The sequence below is a fragment of the Amblyomma maculatum genome, chromosome 9 (assembly GCF_055883805.1).
Source record: "Amblyomma maculatum isolate TAMU_Amacu chromosome 9, ASM5588380v1, whole genome shotgun sequence".
Lineage (NCBI taxonomy): Eukaryota > Metazoa > Arthropoda > Arachnida > Ixodida > Ixodidae > Amblyomma > Amblyomma maculatum.
This window is the reverse complement of record NC_139352.1, coordinates 39,605,270-39,624,729: the sequence shown is the minus strand read 5'-3', so window position 1 is coordinate 39,624,729 and position 19,460 is coordinate 39,605,270. Positions and strand designations below refer to the sequence as shown.

At 45.6% G+C, this 19,460-nt stretch overlaps 1 protein-coding gene across 2 annotated transcripts; it reads right to left on the bottom strand.

Moving 5' to 3' along the window:
* Positions 1-1,564: 1,564 nt before the first annotated feature.
* Positions 1,565-8,809, bottom strand: LOC146178887 (uncharacterized). Of its 2 annotated transcripts, none has more exons than XM_084578625.1 (5): positions 8,000-8,809; positions 7,508-7,776; positions 5,998-6,155; positions 5,297-5,530; positions 1,565-2,857 (listed from the first exon to the last, which is right to left on the bottom strand). In XM_084578625.1, exons 2-5 carry the CDS (start codon positions 7,754-7,756, stop codon positions 2,728-2,730), a joined length of 771 nt encoding a protein of 256 aa, XP_084434751.1. In that variant the 5' UTR covers positions 7,757-7,776; positions 8,000-8,809; the 3' UTR covers positions 1,565-2,727. The 2 variants fall into 2 exon arrangements, with proteins under 2 accessions (XP_084434751.1, XP_084434750.1); XM_084578624.1 differs by having other exon boundaries at positions 5,297-5,533; positions 8,000-8,805.
* Positions 8,810-19,460: the final 10,651 nt, after the last annotated feature.

Below are 19,460 nucleotides of genomic sequence, written 5' to 3'. Positions count from 1 at the left end.
AGTTATCAACCCAACCAGACAGGCAAATCTGTCGAAATGTTTAGCTTTCAGTTATGTACAGTGTACTGGGAAGCATGACGCAAGGAAACGGGGGCATAACCAGAATATTCCGTAAGTTCGCTATACCTATTCTAGCTCACTTTACTAGCGTAGTCGATATTCTTGAGAGCGACTGACCGACGTCCGGCTCAAAAGAAAGTGCACCACACGCACTAGGACGGCAAGCAGCTGAAATTTGGCGCCATTTTTACTGCACTCCGTCATCAGCGGATGTGCAGTCTGCCGCTTCTCGGAAGATTGGGAGGCCGCACTGGGACCAAGGTCAATGCTGGGACCCCTGCCCGGAGCGCCAGCAATGGCTGGCTCGCCGCGCTGTTACTGCAGCCGGCAGCCACGGCCAGCGGGGCCCTAAACTGACCCCCCTCTCTCTCGCCGACTAGATAAAGATGTTTTGCCCTCCTCCTCCTCCGAGATTCTTTCGCGTCCTATCAGGCCCAGTTTCGGTTTCGTGCGAGAAAAAGCGCCGGATCTCCTCGCACTGCACGTTTTTCTTTTCAAAGCGACTCATGCTATGACGGATTCATACTCATCCATGCAGCAGTCTCCATCCATCGGCACCCGGTCTTCACCATTCATTAAATTTCAGATTTTCGGCCCTTTATCATCTCATCCACCCTTCTTCCATGCAAAAATACTGCAGTAACTTTACACAACTTATGTTTATCATCTTCGGTTACTCTGAGCTTTCGAACTGTAAACCAGCTGTAGACAATTAGTCTTATCCATGAAAAATTCTTTCCAGAATATAACTGCTTTTACATTCTTGTTTAGTTCAGACAGCCATTCGGGTACGCCTTCGAGTTTTCCTCTATTCGATTTGGTACACATTAAGGTTTAAAAAATAACCCAGACACGAAGGGATATTGCATTTGAGGGGCTCCACAAATTTGGACCATCCTGGTTTCTTCAACTTGCACTAACTTTTCATGTGCAGTCATAACTGCTATGCCCTTGTGTTAAACAGTCGAGTGCCCTATAACCACCAAGCCACCGCAGCATGGATCAGAGACATAGTAGGATGCTTCCCAATTCTACACCCAGTATATTTTATTATGCGCTAGCATTGAACAGTACACAACCATCTTGCGTTTAGTCTCCATGAAAATGCAGCCAAACTAAATCCACATTCTCAGGCTCAGCAGCAGCGAATTAAAGAAACTGATCACCCACTGCAACAGATTGACTGATGTGTAAAGCAGCCCCATTACAATCAGTGCTTCACTGTTTGCTGTAAAAGAGGTGATTGAACTGGAGCAAAGAATTGGCGATGAATTGCTGTGGCCAAAAAGCATCAATGACATGATCAAAGGTGCTTCTTAATCACAAATGAATGTTTCTCTCACAAGTTTCCATTCTTTACACTGATATGTGGCAAAATTGAAGTCCCACTTTGCCCACCTTATTGATTTTAAGCCTTGAAAAGGCTTTACAGATACTACATATTAATCAAAAGAATGAAGAAAAACAGCATCAGAAATTTATATTTAAAAAAAATCACAAACTATTTCCTTTCACAGTCTTTCTTGAGAACATTTATTATGAAGAACACCTGATACACAATCTGCACACAGATAAAAAACAGTATCACTACCCTAGAGTGATGAAAATATAACAAAGCATATGATTTTTTAAAGTACAATGTATGGAAATACAAGGCGACAGGATTGCCTATCCTAGAACATGTATGGAAATGCAAGGTGAGAATATGGCCCTAACAGTGCCTATCACAGAATGTGCACAAGGTTCCTCATCCTGAGCAAGAAGTTTTAGCTCCTAACCAGATATGTAACCATTCAAGTTGAAAAGACCCAATGCAGGAGTATTCGTTAAACTGATTTCAAAAGGTGCACGCAGATACAAAATTAGCATCACTATCCTGCAGTGATGAAAAGATAACAAAGCATATGGTACATTTCTTGAGTACATTGTATGAAAATAAATGATAAAAGGATTGCCAAACCTATAGAATACGTACAGAAATGCTCGGTAACAATTCCCCTCTCGGAATATGCATAAGGTTCCCCATCGTACGTGAGCAAGAATTTCCATCGTACGTGAGCAAGAATTTCTAGCCCCTAACTGGATATGTATCCAATCAAGTTGAAAATAACACGCAATACATAAACACACACAAACAATACAAAATAGCACAATTCATTGAACATTCTCGCAAAGGTGCATGCAGATACAAAACATTGCAGCATTACTAGCTTGCAGAGGTGAAAAGGTAACAAAACATATGGAGCATTCCTTGGAACACATTAAATGGTGGCGACAGGATACAAAACGTTGTAGCATCACTAACCTGTAGTGGCGAAAAGATAAAGCATATGGAACATTTATTGGAGTACATTGTATGGAAATACATAGTGACAGGATTGCCTATCCTAGAACATGTACAGAAATGCCTGGCAAGCATACCTTCATCAAATATCTTAGAATGTGCCTGGAATTACCCAAGCTGAGCAAGAATTTTTTAACTAATAGTATCATATCAAGTTCAAAATAACAAAATACAGGAGTATTTGTATAGCACGCTCCAAAAGGTTACTCATTTTGTATAAGCTTATGCTTATGAACTCCTTATGTGCAAATTGCAAACGTATTTAGGAAAATGTAAAAACAGAACACTTCAGGAAATTTGGCCAATGATCTATCATATCAAAACTAAAAGAAGTGAAGAGTAAGCAGGTGGGAGGTAAGCTCCGCGGAACTGAACTCCTCATGACAAATGTGGCAGGTGTAGGTACGGCTGCCTCCTGGCATTTCCAGAGCTGGATCGGGGCCACCGCTGGTCCTGGACAAACACAGGAAAGTCAGGTTAGTCTAACTACTGCAGCAGCAAAAAGAATCTCTCGCAAAAAAGAAAAAAAAGAAAAAAAAGGGGGGGGGGGGGGGGGGGGGGGAACGCAATGTGAAAGGAAAAGCAGAAAGGTTGGCCTAAAATTTAATATGCAGAAGACTAATGTGATGTTCAACAACCTAAGGAAGGAACAGCAGTTTACGATAAGTGGCGAAGCACTGGAAGTGATAGGCAAATATGTCTACTTAGGACATGAAGTGACCACAGATCTGGACCATGAAAGGGAAATAACCAGGAAGATTAAGGTGGGATGCATTTGGTAAGTACCCACAAATTATGACTGGCAGCTTACCGGTATCGCTCAAAAAGAAACAGTTGCATCGTACCTGTACTCACCTATGGGGCTGAAATGTGGAGGCGAACAAAAAGGGTACTGCTTAAGTAGAGGACAACGCAGAAGGCTATGGAACAGGAAATGGTAGTTGGTAACGTTAAGAGATAGGAAGCATGCAGAGTGGGTCAGAGAAGTAACTCAAGTTGACATTCTAGTGAAAATGGGCAGAGGCAGGACATGTAATGTGAAGAGAGGATAACTGAAAGGTGATGAAGGGGTCACGAAGGGTAACAAATTGGATTCCAAAGGAAGAAAACGGTAGCAGGGGGAGGAAGGAAATTAAGTGGGCGGATGAGGTTAAGTTTGCAGGGGTCAGGTGGATGCAGCCAGCACAGGACCAATATAGTAGAAGTAATATGAGAGAGAGCCGCAAGCCGTGTGTGTCTGGGGCAGACTGTGGGAAGTACTTTATGTGGCACCTTAATGGGGGACACCACTGTGCGCGTGCCCGAAAGTCAGATCTTCACTTCTACGATCATAACATGTTTCCCACTATCTGTGGTTTTTGATGAAAAAAAATATTGCCTAATTTGTATGTTACAGCATTTCAAAGGTGAGAATCTGCTTGTTTCACCCTCTAAATTGAGGTCAAATCATGCGGAACTTTGATCATCTGCAGTTCAAGAAATTTGTGCCACATCCCGCATCACTCTGGTCCCATTCGAATGACTGAGGTTCAGGCTATTCTCACATTTCAGTTTGCAACCATGAGCCCGCTTCTGAAGCAGAAAACAGAGAGAGAAAAAAAAAGTTACATGAAATGCGCTTCTACTGGGCTCAAACAAAATAGTGACTTTCGGTTGGCTGCAGCCCTACGGCCAGGCATCATTCCCAGGCTGTCGCACTATTAGGCCCGATCGGCTTACGCTGTATCCTGATCATAACCAAGGTGTTCACTGAAATGCGGAACATGTGTCACTACAGGCCTAAACAGAGAAGAAAGTAGATAAATGAGGTGCACCGGGAAAAGCATAGCCCCATATCATGTTATCTGCCGTCAGCAAAGAAGCGTGGTCGCTCCATGATGGTCCAATAATGACACTGCCGATAGTGCTTGATGTGACAGTGAGAAGCACGCGCGATTTCCTGACACTTACATACAATTGTGATGGTGTGATAAATTGGGGCTTCAGGCAAAAGTTGGTGGTAGTGCAAAACACTGCCTTGCGACATCTGAAACCGGAAAAGTTGAACTACAACGAAAGCTACGAGACCGCGTGGCCTGCATGTACACACAGCTCGTACTTTGAAACGTAGGTGAACCTGGCGAGACGGTGTGGCATATGAAATATATGATCTGCGGACAAGGGACACTGGAGGTATATAATATCATACCTGCCAACCTGAAGATTTCAAAATTCGTAAAACCTTCGCAACGGGCGGGGGGTTCTCAGTTTAACAATCCAACACCCAAGTCATCCAAACACGTGAACAAAGGTTTGCGGAAGCCGCACTAGCATGGAGGCCTGACCAGCCTGATAACCAGCCACTAGCCTGGCGGAGGTGGTATCGAATTTTGGATATGGATTTGTGTGCCCCCGAGTAGATGACAGAAGTCACTACAACATTTGGAGCTGCTAATGACGATATCACAAATATGTCATGCCCTCTCGTGGCCGCGAAAAGTACCATAATAGTGTTCTGTACTTTTTTTTTTCTTCGAAGATAAAGCTTTTTCCGTAAAATTTCACGCAAGATTCGTAAAATTGTAAGACTGGTCAAATTCGTACATTTTACGGAAAATTCGGAAGAGTTGGCAGGTATGATAATATACAAAGGCGTGGGAAAAAGGTAAAGGTGGCGACTGGGATCAACCAAGGCTATTTTGTGTGCTGTTTTTGCTGCCACAGCTCTGGAAGTAGGTCACAACACTGGGAACCAGTCCATGGACCCCCATTTAGGAACCACTGGCATAGGAAGAGGAGCGGGAACCAGTCCATGGACCCCCATTTAGGAACCACTGGCATAGGAAGAGGAGCGGATAAACAGAGCAGGGTAGACAGCTGCTCACGCTTTACAGCCGATGTTAACACACCCACCTGGGTTGTTTCTCAGCAGCCTTCTTTTTCTTCTTCCCTTTCTTCCCCTTGATCTCGATGCGGGGCATGGGCAGACTGTTGGCGGCCTCACCCTTACGCTGACGCGACAGGATCAGGCCGTAGAACTCTGCCCGGCGGTGCGCCATCTCGTGGCTCTGCAACCCCTGTCGGCTCAAAAAGAGGCGTCCGCACCGCTGGCAACGGAGCGGCATGCAGACTGAGCTGTTTCCGATGCTGCTGCACAGACCATGACATATCATTCATACTGAATACCATCACCGGGTAAAATTTAGTTGCAGGGTGGAAGGCAGAACAACTCTTCAATTTGTGATTAAAAGAACAAAAATCGCAATTACTGCCGCCATCTACCTACATGCACGGGACAGGACAGCCGCTTAAAAAAATGGAAGACTGGTGCCATCCGTCTTCCAGGCGTACAGAATAGGTTGGTTGGTTTATGGGGTTTAACGTCCCAAAGCGACACAGGCTATGAAAGACACCGTAGTGGAGGACTCCGGAAATTTTGACCACCTGGAGTTCTTCAACGTGCACTGACATCGCACAGCACACGGGCGCCTTGCTTTTCACATCTATCGAAAAGCGGCCGCAGAGGCCAGGATTCGATCCTGCGTCCTTGGGAACAGTAGTCGAGCGCCGTAACCACTGCGCCACCCCGGCGAGGCGTACTAAATAGGTGTTACCTGCTTGCGATCAACTGTCGTTGCTTCTTGGTCAGCCCAATCTGTTCCTTTGAAGTGGCCCCTTTCTGGCCCTTTGGAGTGGTCCCTTTCTGGCTTTTTGGAGTGGACACTTTCTGCTGCTTTGGAGTGGCCTTGTTTTGTGGGCGGTTCTTTGAAACCTGGGTAGAAGCACAAGAGAGGTGACGCTCAGACAGGCAGCCTTCTATCCAGTGATCACCGCCTGCCCCCAAAAGCACTGCTGCCCAGTGCCAACAGCATGCACACAGTGTTTGCTTTCAAATAGGCAACAATGAAGAAGTTAAAGTAGGGCCCCAATCACGTGATTGCCAGAGAACAATACGAGACTGCCGCATAGAGGTCAAACTTGAACTGCTCCATGCCAGGTGTGTTATATGTTGCACAGCAAGAATCACTAAAACAGCCTCTAAAGACAAATTACAGATAGAGCATTTATTGATGAGAAAACAAACATGTGAATCAATTAATGCAGAAACATTAGCAGTCCCAATGGAAGACAAACCCAACTGTCCCTCAATAAGTGGCACCATAAAACCATCTGCCAACAGCTACAAACTGTGAAGAGGACAAACGGTCATGCACTTAAATGTTGGTGACATTTTCAAATGCCACCTGAATGCTGAGTGGAGTGCGGACAAAAAGATGAAGTTTGATGGCATTGAAAAGCGCCGCCAGAGTCTCTCCTCAGTCACCGTGTGCCGAATCTGACTTTACGTCAACATCGTCGTCAGTAGTACTTTTGCATCCATGAAATTATGTAATTATGATGAAGTCTATGCTAACACCTTGCCACAAGGCTGAAGGTGTGCAGGCCCACAGAGAAGAGGGGAAAGATTGGCAATGTGTATCACACATATCCAAAATCCACTGTACTGATTTCAAGGATGTGGATCCAATCCTTACCATGGTGGGTGTACTTCAACAGAGGGGAAAAAAAAAAAAAGTTAACAAGCATAAACCAGGAAACTGTAATGGGCCCCTCCCATGCAGCAGAGCATAGCGGCGATGTGACACAAGCGAGGTTGCTCGCACAAATCTCCATGACTGAAGCCACGAATCGGAAGTGAGGACCTTAATGGTAGCAAGCTACAAAACTTCTGGACCAGTCCACATTACAATGGCAATGTGACGGCAGTGCGTTTGAATCCATATTACACAGGGATGGAAGTTCATGCAGACGACACGCAATGCAGAGCCTGAAAGTACCTGTAAAAGGCAAAGTTATTGGGTGCAGTGTAAGCATAAGGTTTTGTACTTGCTCCTCAATAGAAATTCCTGGGTTCAAATATGCGTAGACAAAGTTGCACTTACGTTCTTTTTTTCTCCGGTATTTCTTTCTCCTTTAATGCATGAATGAAGACCACAAGCACAGCACTGCATTCGCTCACCACGGCTAGCAATTCTAGCGCATCAAAACGCTGCAGTTTGCCCATTCACTGGATTGTAACATGAAACCGAGAAAATGTTGCCAGTAAGAGCGGTGTATACGCACCGACTGCTGTCCCTTGGTGACAGCCGAGGAGTAGGATGAGGAGCCCCGGCCGCCAACCGCTCGCACTAGCCTTCTGGCAGCTGTCCCAGCAGCTGCACTCTTCTTCTTTGGCCTGTCAGATCGGCTGAAACGCAAGTGCAGCAGTGACACGGAGGAGGGATCGTGGTGATGCCGCATGTGCACCACCAAATGACACCGCATCTTGAACTCCAGGCCACACAGCGGGCACAGGACGGGTTCCTTCTTCATGGTGACCTTGCCAGCTGGCTCTGTAACGCACAGTGAAACCGATCAAACTCATTGTTCTATGCCAACATCACATGTACCTTATAGACGCTGGGCGGCCACAGGGAAAGCCTCTTAAAGATGATGCAGCGAATAATAGGACCATTTTGGTCAAACTCTTCTACTCCTCAATATTTCTTTTCCATATCCCCGGGACCAAATGCCATAATGATATATGTCACTTAAGTTTTAATGCACTCTACTGACCTTGGTAAACATGAAGGACATTCAAAACTTGTGCACTTCCTGCAAATGCAATTCTGAAACAGACATAAGAAATTACTTAACTATGTGGCCACGGGGAAAGCCTCTTAAAGATGATGCAGCGAATAATAGGACCATTTTGGTCAAACTCTTCTACTCCTCAATATTTCTTTTCCATATCCCCGGGACCAAATGCCATAATGAAATATGTCACTTAAATTTTAATGCACTCGACTGATCTTGGTGAACATGAAGGACATTCAAAACTTGTGCACTTCCTGCAAATGCAATTCTGAAACCGACCTAAGAAATTACTTAACTATGCCAAATGCGGTTACAGTTCACAATTGTAACGAAAATAGTTTTTATCTGCCCAGTCCCCTCTTTCCCCCTTTAAGACTGGCCCAACGAGGTCTACTGCCATCGGTAGAGGTAGCTCTGGTAAGAGTGAGTCCACGTGAACATTCAAACTGATTATTTCACAATTTTTTAGCTTTTGTAAAGAAAATAATGACATTCGTTCCAGCCCTTCTAGCATATGGTCTGCATGGCACACACAAGAGAGAACAGCAGCTTGCTTTGAGCATAGCTTCTAAAAATCAGGGCGAAAAATGCAAAATCAGAGGAATACAAGAACCACACACTTTGGAGAAATGAACTGGGTACAAATTGGCAAAATCTACACAAGCATGCAAATAAAGCAGTTAAAAATCAAGCAAGCCACCTTGATCACAGCGGCCCACTGGAATGAGGTTACAAAAATGACAACACTAGACGGATACATACACCTACAAGCACAAAAAGGACACAGTGGACTGCACATGTGTCGTTTTGGGCGAAAATTTGTCAGCTTTTCTACCCCCCGCACCCCCCCCCCTTTCATTGAAGGTTATCTTTCTTGAGAAAACTGGATCACAAATATTTCCTTCCAAAGGAGTCAAGCTCGTGACATCCTCACTGAAAAGACCACGCTGCAACCACTCTGAAGAGGATGAGAGGTGCGGGAAGTGCAGCCTCTTTGCAATTAAAATGTACCCTATCAATACAAGTCTCATTGTCCTCGGTGTACCCTTGAGCAACCAATGAGAAATTGCAAAAAAGAGCAAGGGAAGCTAAGAGGAATGATGACAATCCTGCAAAACACCACTACCTTCACTTCAAAATAAGCCCTTTGAATAGATTAACCAGAACTAACCATTGGGTGAACATTTCATTTCACCTTAAATATGCAGTTTTTGTCAGGCCTTCATATCTCCATGTCAAAACCCAACATTGACTTCAAGATATTGGGGCTTTTGTTAACTCATTCATCAGAAGCTGTTAAGCAAACAAACCAGCACATTTTAGGCACCTCAAAGGCCGTGCTCACAGAAGAAAACGAGACATCGACCTCGGCCACACCAGATCAACCATAAAGCAAGGGTGTCCACTTTAAAAATGACAATACTATCCCACAAGACACGTCACAGAAGAGCCACAGCATTGATAACACCACACAAGCATCAAGCACAAAGCTTCATCATCACACTTCATACAGCATATTTTCAGTCAGCCAAGAAAATGCATGGCTAGTTTGCTGTTACCAGTTAACCTCAACAGAGCATGTTATGCAAATGCACAGCAGTACAATCCAAGCAATGATCCTAATTCATAGAGGGCAAGGCATCGAAAGTGCAACAACCCCACAGGCCACTGAGGAAAACACAAACGCTAACTGTGACAATGCTACAAGGAGCGTGGTCACCCACAAACTCAGAAGATGAGCAGCACATCTAAGACGCCACTCTACAGTCACTGAAGGTCCACGTGCATAATGTTGATGAGCGTGCTTCTCAATGAAAAAAAAAAAAAAAACAACAACCAAACTTTGCCAGAAGTTGCAACGGGATGCGCGTGAGATATTGCGGACGAAAGACCTGTCACCCCAAGCGATACTGAACAAATATTAAAACACATATGTGCACAAGGCTTGTCAAACAAATTCAGCAGAAAGGTCGCACATTTCGAACATGCCACAAAAATTCCCGAAAGCAAATTTTCTGAGAAGCTTAGGGTCAAACGAGATCTAGTGCATGTAAACTTCAGAGAACACTATTGCTCTCATGTGAATAACAATCGAAGCACGCAAGCACAAAGTCCTATACAGTCCATGTGCAAGACGTCCGGGACAAGGGCATATTTGTCGTCTCCGCAAATGGTGTGTCCAGCTTCCAAAGCCAGCCTCTTAATCCGCCTCGATTGTGTCGTCCACTGGGTTAAACCACCTACGAAGCCTCGGGGAAGAAAAAAAAAAAGAGTAGTCAGTAAAGGCATAGAAAATTTTATAACAGGCGGAGCACAAACTATGCGTGGCCACTTACAAGAAGAGTTGAGCAAAGTGACCCTAATATTTGTGCATCTAATTTCTTTTTAACAACACATGAAGTAGCTAAGGGTATTGTGCATCAAACACAGGGGCATGCTACCCCTCTATGCACGCTACCCTTTTATGCTGTGTGCACACAAGCAAGACTGTTCACGTCACGCCTTGAAGCCGTGCAGCATGGCAGCTTCAGTGTTTTGCCGCCAGCCATCGTCTCTGGGCAAGGGGACATCTTGGCTAGCCAGCATTAATGCTCCCCCCCCCCCCCCCCCCTACCTAAAAAACATGTGGCAGGGTTTAGCTGGATACCATCTGCCCCCATCCCGCCCGTTTTTTTCTGTTCAGCTTCTCTTCTGGACGAGTTCATTTTATATATTTTATGCAGGAGCGAATTTGCCTGGCCGTGACGTCGTATACTTCCTTGCCACATTCATCCTTGCTGGAATCCCCCTAGTGATTACCACTACAGCACGATATAACGCTAAAACATTAATGAACCCCATCTGCCACTCCACTTGTGGATTATCGTTTGCATACATTCATTATGCTATTTACTTGATCACTACTTCCTCAATTTGCACCTCCATCTCATAATCATCAGTGTACAGTTTTAACCAGGGGTGTGCAGATACTGAAAATTTTGCAAATATGAATCGAATATGAACATGGGAGAAAGAAAAAAATGGCTTTGAATATCGAATCGAATATCTGATCATTGGCCTTCAAAGGACTAGACAAAATGTCCAAACTAACTGAAAGGTCAAATTGTCAAATAGGCCTGAAAAAGAAAAAAAACCTGCAAAAACCATTTGCAAAAGCGTTTTGAGGTTGCTTTACAGCACAGCCCATGCGGTCAATCATTGCGGCGAATTCAAAATGAATAAACTTATTCTATATATGCACTACCACTGGACAGATATAAAGCCTCTTTGAATCAAGCCACATGAACAGTTGCATGGCATACGAGTAGCATGGTTGGCTCATGGTCCAAGGGCGCTAGGACGTTCGGTTACCGTCCTGAAGGAGCTGCCCCTGAGATGGCAACTGTCAACTCCGCCATGTTACGTGGCCTCACAACGGTACACAACCCTCCAAACAATCAGTACCTATAGCCACATCACATGCCGACTACCACCTGACCGAGGCATACTAGTGGAGCTCACAATGCCTATAAAGCCGACAGTGCGCTCTGTATTAAGGCGAAAGCCTTTAATGGCTCATGCTCTCGTGGTCAAAGTGCGTCCCGCTTTTGCAGCGTTCTGATTGGCCAAGGCGCGGAATGCGTCCTTGCCATCTGTAATGCCACACATGAATGCGCGCCAAGGAACGCTACGCGACAGGAGCGATGGTGTACCGTCCAAATTCACACTTGCCGGAGAAAGTGTGATAGATACTGCACCTTTGCTTTACTGTAAACCAATTATAATTATATGCAGCACTGCAACGAATGCCGACAAGAGGCTAACGATGGGAGGCGAATTACAGGATAGGAAGGGTAGGCTTTCACCATTCTCTTCTTAAGAGACATTTAAAAGGCCACCCAAGTTTTTTATTTAATCAAGCTGTGAAAAATTGTCCTGCAGTAACTATAACTATTCGGGCTCAAACGCAGATTGTGATAGTCTACGTTTTTCGGTAATGTAATTTAACGTCTGTACTCGCCTGCTTTTGCGGAGGAGAATTTTCACAACTCAGCTGACAAATAAATACAGAACACCCTGCATTTTCTGCAAAACGGGGCAACTAACACTGTCGATTTGGAAACTTTCGTTACACGGAATTAATAACTTTTTCAAAACTACAGCTTGAGTGATTTGTTTCCTTAGGAAGCAAGAAGCAAATACTGGAAGCCACAGCACCACACAAGCAATGCCTGGCAGCGTGGCCGGCTACAACTCGAAACACAGAAAGCATGCCAGTGTTGAGAGAGACCAAAATGAGGGCCCAGGCAGCTTAGACAAAACTGGGTGGTACTACAACAGCTGAACCTCAATACAGTGAACACTTTGTGTGTGTGTGTGTGTGTGTGTGTGTGTGTGTGTGTGTGTGTGTGCGTGTGCAGAAATAAATTGCAGAATACTCTGCTGTGAAGTTTGAATATACAATTATGTTGCAAATGCACACAAGAGCAGTATAATTTAGTTGGCAAAGAGACTGCAACCCGAACAGTGCTCGCTAGTAAGCTTATGTTCCTCTTACGCAGCTAGGTTCACATCATTCCAAAAATGTTCCCAAAAATGATGGGGTCTTCAGGACACCAAAAACCAGTTAGATTGGATTCCCCACACATCATAGCAGTGGTATACCAGAACGAAAGCTATCACTGTTCTCGCCACCTTTGTGACAGGTTACATGAGCCCGAGCCCAAGATGGGTACTTGGGGCTCGTGCACTAACATCCAACAAGTCATGCTAGGATTTGTTTCCCAGACAAGGATACTACTACTTGGTAAGGATACATGCACCCAGCCTCTGTTCAGGTACAGCAGGTGGTGCTCATTCCGTGCTTTCCCCTCTTCCTTGTTGCATTTATTTACCACGCCAGCAAAGCTTTTTCAACATACTGCCACATGACAGCAACACCCCTTCCCTTTAATACACAATATATTACAGAAGCACCACCCCCAAAGTGTCACCACTTTCTTTCAGCTCTACAATTTTTTTGCTTGACAATAATATCAGTTTTAGTGAAGCTGATGCAGGTGGCGTAAAAACGCCCTAAAAAGCCGCCTTAAAAGTAATTGCTCTTTTCACTGGGATATGTGTTACGACGCGGCGATCAACACAGCAAACTTCATTGCAGGTTGCCTGGGCCAGTAAGGCATCACTCAAATCTCACTGCAAAACAAAATGTGGGTTAAGTACACCATGCTCAAACACAAAGTCAAAAGGCATGCCAGATTTGTTTCCCAATCCAGGATACATCTTTTTTGCAAGGATACATGTGCCAGACTTTTTTCTAGGTTCAGCAGGTAGTGCTTGTGTCGTGCTTCCACCCTCCTTGCTTGTGGCAGCCATTAGTCCCACTTGAACTTGAAGGGGCAGCATACTGGGAAGAGAAAACACTATCCATTATTTCTGCGTAATAGCCCTAGCTCTCCCGGTTGCACTGAAGCCTGTAGCAGAACTCAGAAGCAAGAGATGATGTACTTATCACTCACACAAGCATGGAAAAAATCCCTCACTGCAGTATTCAAAGTCGTCAATTCCACACCAACAAAGATTCCGTGATCACTGTCTGCGAGTATATGGACTGTAACCCGGTCTTAGACATCCACATGAAAAAAAAAAAAAAGTAAAAAGCTGTTTTAACACATGACAGCAGCTTGCTGCCCAATCAGTCAGTGGTTGCACGTCAGTATATATATATATATTTTTTTGCTTTTCCAGTCTCTGTAAAAGCAGATTTTAATGAAAGCCTTTTCTTTGCAACAGGCATTTTGAAATGTCACCTTTACTGACATCTCGACCAAAACAGTGGTCCGTCGAAATAAAGCCTTGCTCTGTGTGGACACAGAGCTGCTTTAAGTGCCATTCCGGGGGAAAAAAAACATACCAACACTATCAGCAAGTTTACAGGAGCCAAATGAGACCTGCTTTCCAAAAATATTGGGAGGAGCACTTAATTATGGTACCTTATGTGCAGCAAGGCAAAAACTTTCGCTGCACTGCAAGGATCCTTGAGAGAAAGAAAGATGAAGGAGAGAGTAGAGAAAGAGCAGGACAGTCTCTTTCCCTTGAAACTCTCTTCTCTCCCTTTCCCTCTCTGTCAGACTTTCTCACTACTAACTAAACTACGATCAGTCACACTGCTGTAGCGATGGAGGAAGAAAACTTGTGGGTCATCAGACACAGCTCTGTCCATTATAAAGCACTAGCTTACTTTTTTTTTTTTGCTTTCAATTTCTCAAACTTTGGCTTTCCATTCTGAACAGTTCGACAGCACTGAACGCATTTTGTTCCCAGTTTCAATCAGCTGCACACAATTTTCTTAAATAGATATCACCAGGCCGGCAAGGGCTTTTCATTTGGAGCGTAAACTGACACAAGCTTCTATCTCTCCCTCTTCCAATTTTTTTTTAAATATTCAATTCGTAATTATATGCAACTATAATCAGAAATCACACAGCAGTCTACAGAATCACAAACTATAAATGTGGCAGCCCGGATTGCTTCCGCCACATGGTGCCGACTAAGACGCCAAATTTCCGGCTGAACGAACTATATCGCCTAAAATGTATGCTAGACATGAAGTCACGGAGTACCACGAACTACTTGTTGAACGTTGGACAGCACAAAGTGATGATGTGGCAAAGAGGCCTACGATGGCGCGTGCCATGCCAAGACCCCCATAATTTCTCTCTATATTTAGTGTAAATCTTGAATTTCGGCGTTTTTCGCGGCGTTGTGCTAACAGCCACATTTTGTTTCATGCTTATGTTGTTTTACGAACACCAGTAGGGACGACAACATGACAGGTGAAATATCACATTTTCGTAAACAAAAGCCGATCGCAGGGATCGATCACAAGTTTCGAAAATAATTAAGGCATATTTATTTCGCTTTCCCGTTGCCGCCCCTACGCATCGTCAGATAGTTTTTTTTTTCACGGCCACATCTTTCTCTAGGTAGTTATCAAATGTGCATAAATGCACGTGCGTGATCGTATATATGCGTAGCCTATAATTGAAACAAAGAAAATTTTCTGCATGTGCATGTAGAGTTCTTATTCGTGACAAATAACTGTACTAGGTTCGCCTGTTTCTTCTGGAAACTGCCGGAGCGAACAACCCACGATTCTGGCCACGCTGTTCTGAAAATGAGCACCCAGGTTTTGGCGCCAGAACCGCGGCCGGCAAACTTCCGCGGGCTCATTGTGACTCTATGTCGCTTTCGGTAACATATATGTTTGACCATTGTTTGCTCTTAAAAGAATATTGTTCATATCGCAAGGCAAAGTTGGCAAACCTCTAGATGATGCAATAAGCATGCAACGCCCGAAGGTAAACGGCACGCGACACGGATCGCGCTGTATCGAGATGCTCATCACAGAATTGGCGCCAAAACTGCCAGAAACATGACCGGCAAACGTTCGCGGGCTCAAGGCGACGGCATATTGCTTTTGGTATTAAAATGGCTGTTTCAACATCGCTTGCTCTAAAAAGTACACTAGAACACTGCACGTACACTGTTCACATCGCAAGGTATAGGCACAAGGTGATGAACCTCTCTGGATGACGAAGAGCAACACCCGATGGTAAAGGCACGTGATTCGGGTCGCGCTGTAGAGATAGGCATTCCGTTGAAAACCACGCGTCCAATAAATGTTGGCGGGCTTACGGTGACGTCATATCGTTTCCAGAATTTCAAGGGTTGTTTCAACATTGTTTGCTCTAGAAGGCACACTGTTCACGTCGCGAAATAGGGGAAGCACATCAAGATGACAAAGCAGTTAAATACCACTGGCGAAATCCGCGGCAGGCCCTTCTAGCGCAAAACGCCACTTACGCGATGCGGAGAGCACAAGTCCCTATGCCTAACTAACATCAATGTGCTTCTTTAAAAACGGAAGTGAATGCTACTCACAGTTGGTCTCGCGGAACGGGCCTGGCGGTGCAGCAGATGAGTCGCAGTGGACGAGTGACACAGCACGCTATCACACAGCAGTGTCAAACAATAGCCTACCTGTACCGCACCCGCCTACCTGCACGACGACCGCACGTTCGCCACGGCCTAACGGCACCGACTGGCGAATGCGCTCTAAAAGTTTCGAATTTCGGTGTGTGCGCCCACGTGACCGAAACTATAGCAACCGCCGGTGCGAACACCGGTGGGAGGAGGAAAACTGGATGAGAAGGAACGGGCTTCGTCTGTAGACTGTGTAGACGAAAAGACGAAAGGGTGAACGCATCGGCGAAAACTTTCCTTCCTCCAGATGGGCGGCACCCTTTCCATGGCCATGGCCGCAGCCACAACGGTCGCTCGGCGCTGGCTATCTATCGGTGAGGAGGTGGATCGGGTGCATCGCCGCTGTCAGCAAAACAAGAGAGATTTTATCGAAGCACTCTGGTGAATAAATTCGTTTACAGGAAAGGAAAGGCGCAGTATCTATAGCTGTCGCACAATTACTCTGGACATCTGAACAGCGCCGTAAGGGAAGGGAGGAAGGTGAGAATGAAAGGAGAAAAGACCTGCAGCGGGGGGTTTCGGAGTAATTTCGACCACCTGGGGATCTTCAACATCACGCAGTACACGGACGCCCCTCCATTTCGCCTCCATCGAAATGCAGCCGCCGGCGGTCGCGTTCGAACTGGGGTCATGCTGGGGTACTACTCCGGCATAGTAGTCTGGCATCGGAAAAGCGTGGTGTCCGCATATGTAACCGGATTATGGCTTGCAATTTCGCCGGATGCACTGAGGTTTCCAACATGGTTTGTTTCAGTGCACGAACTCACTTTTGAAGCAAATCGTCTCATGTTAAACTACGTACTTACATAAACGTACGGGCAACCCGCTTGTTCTTGTGCCTTGCCTTATTTCCCGCAATTTTGAACATAAAACAACTTATACGGTTAAATGGCGTCTTGCGATTTCTTTTTGACGCCGGTAAAGATTAGAAACGGTGCAGCTGGTGTAGGCTAAACAAATGGCCCTACTGTTTGCCTTTTATCGGCGTTCGTTGCAGTGCTGCATATAATTATAATTGGATTACGGAAAAGGAAAGGCGCAGTATCTGTCATACTTTCTCCGGCAAGTGTGTTTGGACGTACACCATCGCTCCTGTCGCGTGAAGTTCCTCAGCGCGCGTTGTGGGATTTCTAACAGCAGGCACGCTAGACAAGAGCACATCTCGCGGAATATGACAGATTTAGCGCACAACTTTCGTGCACGGGATTTCGTTCCCTGAGACTAGAAATGATTTCGCCTTAAGAATAACCTGAATGGGCACACAACTGATAGCCTCATGGGCAGTTTTTTTTTTTGTTTTTGTTTACGAACAATGGTTTTCTACAGGTGATACCTTGTAATATTTAATGACGCTACGCGTCTTTTATTTATGCACGCACAGAACGTACAGTCTGTGTCAAAAGTGTAAAGCCCAAGGGATCTGCTTCTGGGCCATGGTGTGCGGCCTGTAATGATTAAAAAACTGATTTATTTATAGGAAGGGAAAGGCGCGGTAACTCTCACTTGTTTTTCTGTGGACACCGCAACCGCGCCGTAAGGAAAGGGAGGAAGATGGGAGTGAAAGTGGAAAGAGAGAAAGAGGAGCCGTAGTGGAGGGCTACGGAGTAATTTAGACCACCTGGGGATCTTTAACTTGCGCTGACATCGCACAGCACACGACGCCTCTTCGTTTCGCCTCCATCGAAACGCAGCCGCCGAGGTCAGGTTCGAGCCCGGGTACTCCGGCACAGTAGTCGGGCGTCTTACCACTGCACCACCCCGGCGGGGCCGGCCTGTAATGCATTTCCAATGCTCCCAATTTCTTGGTGGCAAGAAGGTTTCCAATGCTCCCAATTTCTTGGTGGTAAGAAGGTTTTTTCGTCCTACCCTCTCCAATAGAAAGGAACTCCACTAGTTCTAAATTAGCGCCACTACATGGCTCAGAAGCAGATCCCCTGGGCTTTACACTTTTGAAACAGACTGTACGTGTTTGCTTTTTATGGACAAAAGCGCTGGTTGGTTGTTTTACGGTGTCGAACGTCCCAACGTGACTCAGGTTACGAGAGACGCTCCGGAAATTTTGACCGTCTGAGCTTGTTTAACATACACTGACATCGCACAGCATACGGGCGCTTAGCTTTTCGCATTCACCAAGGCCGGGATTCGATCTCGCGTCCTTGAGTACAGTAGCCGAACCCCCGAAACACTTGACTGCGCCACCTCGGCGAGGCGGGAAAAAGCGAGTCATTAAATTAACCGAGGTACGTACATCTCTCACAGGAAGTCTAAGAGATCGTGAGTATAGTAAATTGGCCCTCCGAACATAATTTCAGTCAAGTAAATGCTTATCTCCTTAGCCGCAGGACTCCTATAGCCGAAAAATTCTCCACAGCGAAACGTTAGTCCGAGGGATGATTTATAAGTTCTTTCCATTACACACAGCAGAATTCTGCAATGTTCGCTCTGCCCGTTTTTCACAGCCACATTTGGACGTCTAGATTTCAGTCATAGCTTCCATATATTATCACTCAGTCTTCAGTGTTCTCGATATACCTGGTTTATCGATGCAGCTGGCTTGAAATGTGGGAGCTGTTGTTGTGGCTGTAGGAAGAAGGAAAAGAAAATGCACGGGCCTGCTACTGGCTCTGTAGCTGAGCCACCTCCGCTGCCTCGTGCGGACAGAAGACAGAAAGTAGAGAAGAAAGAAAAGGAAGAGGGAGAGAGAAACGCGCGCCGCAAGAACAGCCGTCGTCCACCACCGAAGCGGTGGCGAGTGCAATGACGGCCTACAACAGATAAAAATTAGGTGACAGATATAGGCTAGCCCCCGTCGCAAGCGGCGGCGACCTACCTGTCCTAACTCCATCAGGGGAGTCACCAAAATGTGGGAGCGTAAGATCAGAGCTTTCGAATACTTCGAAGGGACCAACTGCTTGTAGTTGTATACAATAAAAAAACAGCAATGTTTCAACTAAGGTTAAACCGAGTTAGACGTGCGAAACTAGGGTTTAATTTGGTTTAGCTGATGGTCAGCATTTGTTATTTTATTACTCTAAGTTTCGACTTGGTTACGCACCCGGTTACGGAACCGGGTACAATGCGCTAGCTGTCGCATTCATGTAAAAAGGCAACCATGGATCGCAGCAAGATGCCAGTCGCGTCGGGGATGGGGCTGGGACAGGTACGTCACCGCCGCTTGCGGTGGGGCTAAGCTGCCACAGAATTGTTGTCTGTTGTAGGCTGTCATTGCACTCGCCACCGTTTCGGTGGTGGACGGCGGCTGTTGTTGCGGCGCGCGTCTTTCTCTCCCTCTTCCTTTTATTTCTTCTGTATTTTCTCTTCTGTCTGCACGAGGCAGCGGAGGTGGCTCAGCTACAGAGCCAGCAGCAGGCCCGTGCATTTTCTTTTCCTTTTTCCTACAGCCACAACAGTCGGT